Genomic DNA, 13,363 nt, shown 5'->3' on the forward strand with positions numbered 1-13,363 from the left:
GTTGGTCTGTGTCCCATAGGCCTACTAGTGAATTAAACTACAGTATGTTGTGTCACTTACTGTAAATAATTTGCTGTTTAGTATGCAACTGGTTTAATATTCATCACTTGCCTCTCCTTGAATGTTAACACCAGAAGAAAACAAAAGGTGATGTACATTTACACAAATAGAGCACTAATCTAAATTATTTCAGTTACTGTATATCAGATTTGTGTAAAATTGAAAAGGCTGTCAGAAATGTTTATTCAATGATCATTGATATAATTACATTTTTGTTGTGAAGTATACTGAAAGGTCTGTTCAAACCCTTTGATGACTGTTGTTAAAGCCTTTTGTTAGCAGCTCCATTATCCAGATTACTTCCTTTGTCTTTAACTATAATTACTACAGCACAAGTTTAAAACTTCATCTAAGAATGAGACACGAAATTAGACATTTCAATGCTTGTCAAACTGTATGATCATTTATGCTGATATTCTGTATTCACACCCACTGTGAACTTGGCCCTTGTCAGCAAGAAGAGATGATCTTCATTTCACACAGTTAATTGTTGAAAAGAGAATAGATGATTTGTGCAATTAGGACTTCATTCTTTGTTTCTATTGCTATGATTTGCACTTGTTTTCGTTTTTGCAACTTTACAGAATTTGTGGATATGAAGAAAGCAACGGCCATTCTGTAGGTGTGGATGAATGCAAACAGCTTTATTATGTTCCATCACCTGAGACTGTTTTGAACTCACTAAGTTCATAAAGTGAGCATTTGTTAAGGTTCCATTTTTATATAACAGCATGTTCACTGGCAATGTAAGGGCTTATTTGTTCTATAGCTCTAACGGTTTTCTCATGAAACAGCACACTTTAGAAAGTTTTGAGAGAGAACCAAAAGTGAGAACTCACTTTTGGTTCTCTCTCAAAACATAAATGATTCTTTACTATTCACAGTTAACAAAGATTCTCGTGATCAAGGCATGTTAACCATATTCACTTGCTTTGTGAACTATGGGACCCATGTGAAATTGGTGTTCCTTTTGAACAGTGAGACACTTTCATGCTGATGTAAATGGGAATTAGTTATCACAGGCCTCCAGGTTATAATCACAGCACATTGTTTCAGTGTGGCTTAGGCTACCCAAAGCTCCTTTATGTTTGTCAGACGAATGTCATCAGAGCACCGTGGAGGACATCATGAGGGAAGATTAATTTGCACAGAAGTACTGGCAAAGGAAATCTTGGCACTCAATTGTGTTTATTTAAGATTGCTTTGCTTTTAAACAGATAAGTGTAATGAATGTGCATAAACAACTGCATATATTAAGTCATTTATTTGGTAAATAAAAGTCAAACAATCAAATACGTGCCAGAGAAACGCACTGTCGAGGCATGTTCGCTAAACATCGATTTGAGGACGTGTTAATTTTCTGAACAATTGCCTTTTCAACCAATCACAATTGACAATCTGTAAGCACTGTGAGATATTTCTAAGATGTATGTATACGATGTGTCAGTTGCATATATTTGAAAATATTTGACATACACTTCTAGTTTTGTAGAAGTATTTATACTGTATAATAGATTTATATATGTGTATATACTTTTTGCGGCGTTTGTATTGTTTGGGCCATATTGCGCCCCCTGTCGGCGGAATTCCACTACTACTCTTATGTCTTCATAACGTCCATCGCTGCTTACACTCCTGTGCTTTCGCTTCCTTCACTAGCAGGATAAGCAGCAGACTGCAAGCTACTGTGATGGGCTGCTTTTGAAAAGACACAAATACACGTAAATCTTAAATAGAGACTATTAAAAGCATGCCATATCCCGAAGGAGCATCCGACCCTTGACTTTAACTGTATTGACAGAATGGCGAGGAAAGGTTTGTGGTTTAACTGATCCACGTTCATCAATGTTGTATTTAGCTTGCTAACCAAATAGCCAACTAGCCGACAAGAATCTGATTAGCTGAAACAAAAGACTTTATTCCTTTTGTCCAGAAAGGACTAGATTATTTTACTGATAAACTGTAGTTTAATTATTGATATGCAGTCAATATGAACCTAACAATTGAAGTGGTTCTTATCATTGTTGTAGTCTGCTTAATGTTTGGTGTTTAGCTAATCTGTTTCTTGCCATGTTCACCAAGCCAAAAAACAATCAGATTTAAACTAATACACATCATCAACACGAGAACTGTTAGTATTTAATGCTCAGGCCCATATACCCATACCATATACAAGTAGTTTCATTTCAGTGGCTGCAGTTAAATTGGTTGTCAACTTAATCCACGAGCAGTCAATCCGGATTTTAACCCACTGAACTCTGTAAATAATGATGCTTGTAAACAGTTGAGCTGAGGTCTTGTTATTCACAAAACACGTTAATGTGAATTTTGGGTATATTTGTAAATATTGTGTTTGTAATTATGTTAGAAAATAGAATGTTTGTAATGGCAATGTGTTCTGTATTTAGATTTTTTAATATTTTTGGGGGAAAAAATCCAAACGTAATGATTCCGTATGTACTGACCCTTTTATAATTTACTGTTACTGCTAAACGCTTATAAGAGGTCTGGAATAGCAATTTTGATTGCTTGTAAATTGTATTATATGAAAGATATCTATTTATATTTACAGGTTGGGATGAGAAGCCAGTGGAACATGCTGTAATATCACAGTAAAGCACAAGCTTGTTTCTTCAGTATTTACCTGATACATGAAAATGGCATCAAGAAATGAAATATAAGACATTTACTAAAGTTTAGGTGAGTTAGAGGGGGTATGCACTACTTGTTTGTTCTACTAAGCTGAAATAGTTTGATCTACAGTGAAATATAGTCAGGTGATAGCTTTGTCTTTTAAACAGAGAAATCGTTGGTTTATCAAAATAATACTAATGTGACCTTGACTATACCTTGTCGACAAGGGCATGTTCACGCCTGCCTATCAGGCCTGTGCCAACAAGCCATCGAATCACTACATTTAACTTAACTGAATATGATGTTTCTGGCATCATCAGGAACAGCTATATTTAGAGTGGTAGTACCTTGTATGCATTTTCAGGGGTTTTCACGGATGTAAAACATTTCTGTGGTGCTTCTACCTGGATTTTGATATTGCATCATTTCGATCTCATTGGTTTCACAAGGCTTACATTCTTTCATTTTCTTCTTTCACTTTGACACCTTAAAGTGTTTTGATAGATTCTGTGCCCTGAGTCGGAGGTTAGCCATGACTAATTTGACCACAAAATGGCTTGCTGATGGCAGAGTCAAGGATTTGATATTTTCAGGTCAGGAGTAGAGGCAGAAATTGCTGGCATTTATATTTCTTAAACGATGCTTTTGCTCTGTGTTTACATAAAGGTCAAGTGGTGAAAGCTTTGGGACCGTCAGCGCTTCTTGTAGTGGGAAGTGAGCTGGCGATGTCAGGGGTACCAACCCCTCCCCCTCCAGGGGAGATGTCCGGTGGCCCTGTGGCCGAGAGCTGGTGCTATACCCAAGTGAGACTGCAGCTTCCTCTCTTCATTACACAAGTGGACATGCACAGATGTTTGCTAAACTAGGGCTGCGTTATTTTGGAAAACACTCAACAGTTGAATCTGTGTGACATGACTCTTAAAGGGATGGTTCACCCAAAAATGTACATTCTCTCATCATTTATTCACCCTCATGCCATCCGATATGTGTATTACTTTTTCATCTGCTTAACTCAAACAAAGATTTTTAGAAGAATACCTCAGCTCTGTAGATCTATACAATGCAAGTGAATGGGTGCCAGGCCTTTGAAGCTCCAAAAAGGATATAAAGACAGCATAAAAGTTATCCTTATGACTCCAGTGGTTTAATCATGTCTTCTGAAGTGATCCAGTTTGTTTTGGGTGAGAACAGACCATAATGTAATTCCTTTTTCTCTGTACATCTTGCCATTGCAGTCTCCTAGCATGATCTTGATTTCAAGCTCGAATACACTTCCTAGTGCTTTATGCATGTGCAGAGCACTAGATGGTGCTCTTAGGAAGTGCAATTGAACTTTGAAGTACAGTGAAAAAGGAGTTACATTTTTGTATGTTCTCACCCAAAACCAACAGGACCACTTCAGAGACATGGATGGAGTGTGTTGGATTGTTTATTCTGATTTGATCTGCTTTTTAGAGCGTAAACGTTCTGTCCACCATTCACTTGCATTGGGTGGACCTACTGTGCTGAGATATTCTTAAAAAAATACTTGCTTGTCTTCTGAAGAATTTTAGAAAGTCATACACATCTTAGATGGCGCATCCACGTTGCTGATCGCTCCGCACACATTATGCGTGACGAAAATTTCATCATAATCCAGTGCATGTGGCCTGACCGTGCGCCGGCCAGATTGCCTTGACTCGCGCATGTGATCATTGTCTGTGGTCAGCATCAGTGCTTGCACCGGCCATTGACTCTACTAAAAGAGTATCACAAAGAAGTTGTAGTGGGCATGTGTCAAACATGTTCATAGTTGCTCATAGTATACTCACAAAGGCAACTCGGTCGGACAGACGTGAGGCGATCCGGAACACAAAACAACTAATCATCCCTGGGCCTTAAGGGTTAGCTCACCCAAAGATGAACATTCTGTAATTGTTAACCTTCACATTCTGCTTAAAAGAATAGTTTACTCAAAAATGAAGATTCTCTACTCATTTACGCACCCTCATGCCATCCCAGAAGTGCATGACTTCTGCTGAACACAAATGAAGATTTTTAGAAGAATATTTCAGCTCTGTAGGTCCATACAATGCAAGTAAATGGTGGCCAAACTTTAAAGCTTCAAAAGCACATAAAGGCAGGATAAAAGTAATCCATTCGACTGCAGTGATTAAATCCATATCTCCAGAAGCGATATGATTGGTATGGGAGAGAAACAGATCAATATTTAAGTCCTTTTTTACTATAAATCTCCACTTTTGACCACCCTCAACCAGTATGTAGCGATGTGCATGAAGAATGTGATTCAGAAGTATGTGAAAGTGCAGATTTATAATAAAAAAGGACATAAATATTTATCTGTTTCTCACTCACACCCATTATATCGCTTCAGAAAACATGAATTAAACAACCGGAGTCTTATGAATTGCATTTATGCTGCCTTTATGTGCTTTTTGTAGCTTCCAAGTTCTTACCAACAGTTACCTGCATTTTATGGACCCGCAGAGGTGAAATAAAAAATGTTTTCTGCTGAAGAAATCATAGACATCTGAGATGGCATGAGGGTGAGTAAATGAGAGAACTTTTAATTTTGGGTGAATTATTCCTTTAACATTTCCTTTTGTGTTTACGAAAGCAAGTCATACAGGTTTGGAACAAGGTAAGGGTGAGTAAATGATTATAGATTATACATTTTTGGTTGGACTGTCCCTTTAATTTAGATTTATGGAGTATCAAGTGTAGTTTGAGTAAATGCATATGCTTTGATCTCTCGCTTGTCATAGTGCTGTGCACAGATTGATCTAATAAAGGGTAATCATTGCATTAAATTAGATAGGATAAAAATTTATTGTTCAAGCGATAATGAAACAAGCTTCAACTCAAGCAGTCATCATAATGTGGTGATGCTGGTTTATCAGACACAGTAAAATGATACTGAGATAGGTGAGAATTCACCTCAGGCTAATGTAATCCAAAATTGTAGGGTGCTGTTCAAAAGGAAAAATTGTGTTGCTTGAAAAGAAGTGAGTCTGATGCTTGTAAAAATAGCTGATAGCTACAGGAAGTGCATGTGTTCTCATAGCAGTCATTGCATTGTTGGCTATGAATGAATGCACATTGATAAGCTTGTTGACCGATATAAGCCTTCACTGATGTAATCTTTGATTTTGTAGGTCAAGGTAGTGAAATTTTCATACATGTGGACCATAAACAACTTTAGTTTCTGTCGAGAAGAAATGGGTGAAGTATTGAAGAGCTCTACCTTCTCCTCAGGGCCTAATGACAAGATGAAATGGTGAGGAATATATTCACGTGCAAAATCTAATGCTGTTTCATTTCTGTTTATCCATCTCCTAAAACAACTCTTGGCACCTTTGTATGTCTTCAGGTGCCTGCGGGTCAATCCGAAGGGGCTTGATGATGAAAGTAAAGATTATCTATCACTATATTTGCTACTAGTTAGTTGTCCAAAAAGTGAAGTCAGAGCCAAGTTCAAATTTTCTTTACTGAACGCTAAAAGAGAGGAGACAAAAGCTATGGGTAAGGCCCTTATTTAAAAATATGTAAAAAGGCTTTTATGTTTTCATTTAGTTTTTGCATTAGGGAAAATCCAGTTGTTTAAAATTATAATTAGGTTTGTAGTGTCAAGTGTCCTGAACATCAGATTAATTCTGTATCGGCTAACATGTGCTCCCCTCTCTTTCCAATGCAGAAAGCCAAAGAGCCTATCGTTTCGTCCAAGGCAAAGACTGGGGCTTCAAGAAATTTATTAGGAGAGATTTTCTTCTTGATGAAGCAAATGGGCTGCTACCAGATGATAAGCTCACGTTATTTTGTGAGGCAAGTATGCATTTACTTCATAATGTATTCAGTATTTCTGTCCATCTCCACCTGATAAATCATTTGAAAATGCATAATTTCCTTTGAAGGCATTTTTGGTGTTATGCCATGAAAGAGTGCTAGTAAAATAGGCACTGGGCATTTAACGTTTTGAATTATTTTCTTATGTGCACATTTTCAGGATCTTGATGACATCTTTTGTCATTTCTTTTTAAATCAAAGCAAATATCTATAGCTAATTGTTGATCTAAAGTTACGACTGTCTTGTGTTAATGCTGACATGCTCATTGGACTGATTTATCTGATATTTGAAATGTGAGACCATAAAAATGAGTTACTTTATAATTTTCTCCCGAAGTAGATCACAAATTGAATTTCCTGCACATATCGCACTCTAAGCCATTTGTATGAATATGCTAGTAGCCGTTTGACAGATCGCCCTTCTCTTCAGAATGTAGCAGGATAGAGACATCACCTAGAGCGGCAAATGAAATGGGTTGTCAAATGAATTTACTGTAACACAGTTACGAGTCTTGCTTGAAAAACAGCCGGAATGCCTGGTGAGATCTGCTGCAAGGTTTAATATTTTCAGGGAAATAACCAATATCATAAGGCGAAGTAGAAACTGAATGCAAATTGGAGATATTATGTCTTATTAATTTGACTTTTTTTTTTTTAGATGAGTATTGCCATAAAAACTATTAAACAACTGCCGAAGGTTTATGTCAACTGTATGTCTTTTAGCTGCAGTTATGCTTTTTATTCAGATTGCTAGCTCTCTAAATGAGTTTGTGTACGTTTTATACAGAGAAAGTATAAATTGTGGCAGTTGGTTCTTGATTAAAAGGGCCTGCCCAATTCTCCATTGCGGTTTCATTCACTTTACATGATTCAGACAAGGGATGGGAATTTTCAAGTAATTTTGTAGCCGAGTACTCTTAACCCTCAAAAATCAAGTAACTGATTACTTGCAAATCAACATACAAGTTAAAAATAACACGTGTAACACATATGTGAATTTATATATTGTTATTTATTCACAAATGTTACCAAGAACGCTTTCAAAATAAAACCAACAAGCTTTCTTTTGGGGGGGAAAATTCAAATGAACAATATGCATTAATAAAAATAGAATGACGGATGATCATGGCTGATTCTACATCTAGCAAATTCACCAGAACACAACTAATCTAAAGTATCTTATTTTTATAGAGCATTTAATATCTACAGTTGAATATAATATCTCAGAAGTTTACATACACCTTAGCCAAATACATTTAAACTCAGTTTTTCACAATTCCTTACATTTAATCATAGAAAACTTTCCCTGTCTTAGGTCAGTAAGGATCACTACTTTATTTTAAGAATGTGAAATGTCAGAATAATAGTGGAGAGAATCATTTTTTTCAGCTTTTATTTCTTTCATCACATTCCCAGTGGGTCAGAAGTTTACATACTAACAAAGTGTGTTTGGTAGCATTGACTTTAAATTGTTCAACTTGGATCAAACATTTTGGGTAGCCTTCCACAAGCTTCTCATAAGTTGCTGTAATTCCTCCAGAAAGAACTGGAATAACTAAGTCAGATTTGTAGGCCTCCTTGTTCACACATGCATTTTCAGTTCTGTCCACACATTGTCTATTGGACTGAAGTCAGGGCTTTGTGATGGCCACTGAAAAAAAGCTTTAACTTCCTGGCTGATTTCTTGAGATGCTGCTTCAATATATTGCTTCAATATATCCATATAATTTTCCTTCCTCATCATTCAATCTATTTTGTGAAGTGCACCAGTCCCTCCTGCAGCAGAGCACTCCCACAACATGATGCTGCCACCCCATGCTTCAAAGTTTGTATGGTGTTCATCGGCTTGCAAGCCTTACCCTTTTTCCTCAAAACATAACAGTGGTCATTATGGCCAAACAGTAAAATATTTGTTTCATCAGACTAAAGGACATTTCTCCAAAAAGTAAGATATTTGTCCCCATGTGCACTTGCAAAATGTAGTCTGGCATTTTTATGGCAGTTTTGGAGCTGTGGCTTCTTCCTGGTTGGAGCAGCCTTTCAGGTTGTTTTGATATAGGATTATTTTTACTGTGGATATAGATACTGGTATACCTGTGTCTTCCAGCAAGGATTGATTTGCACTTTTCGCACCAAACTGTGTTAATCTCTAGGAGACAGAATGCATCTCCTTCCTTAGCGGTATGATGGCTGTGTAGTCCCATAGTGTTTATACTTGCCGTACTATTGTTTGTACAGATGAACTTGGTACCTTCAGGCATTTTTAAATAGCTTCCAAGGATGAACTAGACTTGTGGAGGTCCACAAATCTTTTTTTTCTGAGGTCTTGACTGATTTCTTTTGATTTTCCCATGTTGTCAAGCAAAGAGCCACTGAGTTTGACGCTAGGCCTTAAAATACATCCACAGGTACATTTCCAATTGACTCCAATAGCTAATTGCTTATCAGAAGCTAATTGCCTGAAGGCTAACCCCATTTCCAGACTGAAAGGCACAGTTAACTTTATGTAGGTAAACTTCTGACCCACTTGAATTGTGATATAGTTTATTAAAATTGAAACAATCTGTCTCTAAACAATTTTTGGAACTATTACTTGTGTCATGCACAAAGTAGATGTCCTAAACGACTTGCCAAACCTGTAGTTTGCTAATATAAAATCTGTGGAGTGGTTGAATTAGTTTTAATTACCTCGACATAAGTGTATGTAAACTTATGACTTCAACTGTACAATCATTTACACCAGAAATGTGTTTTTGCATGTGATTCATCAACATGCCTCAAAATAACAGTGCCCAGGCAATCCATGGAATGATACAGTTACATGTAGAAAAATAATTATCCTAGCACGATTCAAATGCTTTATCCAATCAGATTGCATGGCTGGACCTAAATGTACAATTTTACTCGTAATGTGTTTATTAGGTAAGTGTTGTCCAGGATTCTGTAAACATCTCTGGACAATCCAACATGAACATGCTGAAGGTTCCAGAATGCCAGCTGTCCGATGACCTGGGTAATTTGTGGGAGTGCTCACGATTCACAGACTGCAGTCTTTTTGTGGGGGGGCAGGAGTTCAAAGCCCACAAATCCATCCTGGCAGGTGAGTCTTAATCCAGACCCCCAGCCCTGCTGATGACACCAGCTCCATGTTCAACCTTCATCCTAGCGGTGCTTGCTCAGCAACCACCCTTCTTAGGGTGGAGGGTGTGTGTGTGGGGGAGGCAGACAGTATGTGTGACCTTGATGGTAATTTGTTTTACTTTCTGAGGTTGTAATTCTTCAATATGACAGATCTAGATTCATCACTGCAAATCCACCGTCTGATGCACCTCTAATGTTCTCAAAGGACGATTGGGGTCGCAGGTGTCACTTTTGGCTCTTTTTTTTTTTTCTTTTTGGCTCTGTCGACTGACTCACTGGTCAGGAATAATCTAATGTAAACTGGACACTTGTGTCATTCGAATTTACTGTTGCCATACATCGAGCGATTCTCATATAATGTGACTGACAGATTTATTGCTTTCTTGGCAGCGAGATCACCGGTCTTTAATGCCATGTTTGAACATGAAATGGAAGAGAGTAAAAAGGTAAGCATTTGTTCTCATATTACAATATTGTTTCAGATTCTTTGATGTTATTTATGAATCCATAAGCTGCTTTGTCATCTCACAGAACCGGGTGGACATCACCGATGTAGAACCAGAGGTTTTTAAAGAAATGATGGGCTTCATATACACAGGGAAAGCACCAAATTTAGAGAAAATGGCAGATAATTTATTAGCAGCAGCTGATAAAGTAAGTCTGCTACTTTTGTGCAAATACATTTTTTCCATATGTATAGTTTGAAATATGCACATATTTGCTTTTAATTTTAAAATGTTTGTTAATGTCTTGTTGAAATGAAAGATTTTTGCCATTTGCACATTAAGAACGAACATTAAAAATGAACAGTAGTATAATTATAAATTACAATTTACTAAGATTAATTCTGTGAAGTAATTTGACATAACTTTTTTTTAAGGTATAATCTTGTTGAAAGGTGTGACCATATTTATATTTGTTTACATCGACAATCAATTTTAGGACAGTTTAAGAGATGTGAACAAGATAAGTAGTGCTTTAAACAACATCAGAAACCTTTGAATGTTTTTCTGTATTAGAGCCTTGTGCGTGTGTGCGTGCGTGTGTGCGTGCGTGTGTGTGTGTGTGTGCGTGTGTGTGTGTGTTGTTCTGGCAGTACGCTCTAGAGCGTTTAAAGGTCATGTGTGAGGAAGCCCTTTGCAACAGTCTCTCGGTGGAGAATGTGGCAGACACCCTCATCCTGGCCGACTTGCACAGCGCCGAGCAGCTCAAAGCACAGGCCATAGATTTTATCAACAGGCAAGCGCCACCGAAGAAACTCTGTTTGATAAATTCCTGCTGCCATGGCTGTTTACCAGCCTGAGAATGAAAGTGTTTTTCTTCTATCTCATCCATAGGTGCAGTGTCCTCCGACAGCTGGGCTGTAAAGATGGGAAAAACTGGAATAGCAAGTATGTAATTAGCTGATATATGTGACACAAGATTAATACCAAGCTCTTATCTGTTGTCTTGGATGCATTAGAATGCATTGTTTTACGCTCTGGGCAGCCCGAGCTGCTTTGCTGGTACTCGCTGCCTCCACAACTGATACCGGTTATTAATAGACTCGGACTGTATGAGATGTCAAGGAAGGGAACATTTCTGCATTATAAACATATCAAAACATCTCTATTGTAGTTTCCTGTCGCCTTGCTGTTCATACTCTTCAGACCTGGAGGAGATATTGCAGTAGTGTATGTTCATTCAAAGGAAAAGGACTTTTTCATGACTTTGTATTAATAAACAGAAAGAGTTGCTCCCTTGTCTCGCACTACGACAAATGTTTCTACAAATTTCCCATCTGTATCGTCTCCACTGCACCATTTCTTTAATCACTTTGCCTCTTTTACCTTTAATCTCCTATTTTTTTACTCCATTAGACTAGATTAATCCACAGAGCTGTTATCGATTTTTAATGTGTCTTGTGTTAATACTGAAATGTATTCACCCTCTCCTGACAGTCATGCCACAGACATAATGGAGACCGCAGGCTGGAAGTCAATGATCCAGTCTCATCCTCACTTAGTGGCGGAGGCTTTCCGTGCGCTCGCATCAGCACAGTGCCCCCCCTTCGGCCTGCCAAGGAAGCGCCTAAAACAGTCCTGACAATGTTACTGCTGCACTCTAGGGCCTATCCTGTGGCAGAAGCCAGAAAACTGCATAGTTTTGACTCTATCCCATCATCCTTCAACCCAACAGCATGTGACTGGGACAGGCTGGCTTCTAAATATCAGCAAAAACTGTTCACCCTTCTCAAGCGACGGGTTTGGCATCTGATCTTTATTTCGCAAATCTTTCTATCTTTTCAAACAGCCTTAAACTATCTGCCATGACTCTTGTGTGGATTATTTGAATTCTCTCAGTTCTACTCTGTGCCTGCCTTGTCCCATGAGACCAGGCCTCTTCCCTGTTGCACTAGTTCCCAAAGTCTTGCTGGTTCGATGTGGAATTCTCTAGGAGTGTGTCAAGAGTTTGCTCTATGGGAAATAAAATATATTCCTAAAGTTTAGTTGTACAACTAGGCATTAAATAAATGTTAACATGATGAGTGCAAGGTCATTTCTTTACACTTTATGATAGATTGCTATGCCCCATATTGATGGCACAATTTCTATGTAAAGACACAGTTTAATGATGTGGGGAAGAAAAAATATTAGTTACTATTCCATATTATGGGAAAGTTATATGCATTTCAAATATTTGTATTGATGTAACAAATTGAATTTTTGTTTGTGTCCCGCCCCTTGAGCTATGAAGAACTTTCAAAGTGTCATCTAGTATTCGATTACACAATTTTTCGAGCAAATGCATTTTTTTAATTCAATAGTGTTGCTTCCCTGGAATTGGTCTGCTCAGACAAGTAGTTTGAAGTTGTCTGTTATTAGTAAGGTGAAATGTTGGCCCCAAATTGCATTTGTGTAAACTGATTGAACTTTTGTCAAGACAATCCATCTTCCAACACATTGTCCTCTGTAGTCAGAAATATTTGGATGCTGAGCATCAGAGTGTGGCATTATTACTGTGTCATATGATTGGATTGGTGGACGTGTGAGAAATAAATAAATCAGTTGTCATACAATATCTATTGCAGATTATTTTCCCGTCGTACATTTGAACTGACATACTATTTCGGAGGAAATCTTTACATTGTGTCACTTTATACTTGTTCTGTTAAAGGACATGCTTTGTGAAGATTCTGGAATTTGTTCCGTCTTTTAATGTCTGCCACAATGCCTGCATTAACTCATTAAAAAGGTTTTTCAGCATTCAATGGTGTTGTGTATGTCAATGAAGTAATTTCACTCATGTACCTTAGATTGGCAGCCAGTTTGAATTGCTTCTGACTGACATTCATGTGTGCCAAATATGGTCTCTGATTTTGGCTTGTTGCCTTTTAAATAGCCATGACATGTCCTTAATTCAGTATTTATATAAATAAATGATTTAATAAAGGCAATGTAGTTTCATGATCTCTATGGAGCACATTTTATCAAAGCAATTCAGCAAAACCGTTGAGCAGGAAGCTCAAACATTCCTCCAATTTCATATTGAGATGCCATCTGCTAAATGACAAACATTTTGATTGTGTGTTTGTGCGTAACACATTTCAAGAAGGTGAAAAGAGGTAACGCAATGGTGAATAGGTACAATATCCAAATATAAAGACAAAAACCATTGAGCTGATTTTCAGATTAAATTTAGCTTA

At 37.6% G+C, this 13,363-nt stretch overlaps 1 protein-coding gene across 2 annotated transcripts; it reads left to right on the forward strand.

Moving 5' to 3' along the window:
• Nucleotides 1-1,719: 1,719 nt before the first annotated feature.
• LOC127658862 (speckle-type POZ protein-like A) lies at nt 1,720-13,064 on the forward strand. Of its 2 annotated transcripts, none has more exons than XM_052148396.1 (12): nt 1,720-1,875; nt 2,633-2,760; nt 3,361-3,497; nt 5,850-5,971; nt 6,065-6,102; nt 6,389-6,516; nt 9,460-9,637; nt 10,069-10,124; nt 10,210-10,332; nt 10,775-10,917; nt 11,016-11,069; nt 11,619-13,064. In XM_052148396.1, exons 3-12 carry the CDS (start codon nt 3,420-3,422, stop codon nt 11,761-11,763), a joined length of 1,065 nt encoding a protein of 354 aa, XP_052004356.1. In that variant the 5' UTR covers nt 1,720-1,875; nt 2,633-2,760; nt 3,361-3,419; the 3' UTR covers nt 11,764-13,064. The 2 variants fall into 2 exon arrangements, with proteins under 2 accessions (XP_052004356.1, XP_052004354.1); XM_052148394.1 differs by having other exon boundaries at nt 6,065-6,216; nt 11,619-13,062.
• The last annotated feature ends 299 nt before the right edge of the window (nt 13,065-13,363 follow it).

This window comes from Xyrauchen texanus, chromosome 18, assembly GCF_025860055.1.
Source record: "Xyrauchen texanus isolate HMW12.3.18 chromosome 18, RBS_HiC_50CHRs, whole genome shotgun sequence".
NCBI classification, from domain to species: domain Eukaryota; kingdom Metazoa; phylum Chordata; class Actinopteri; order Cypriniformes; family Catostomidae; genus Xyrauchen; species Xyrauchen texanus.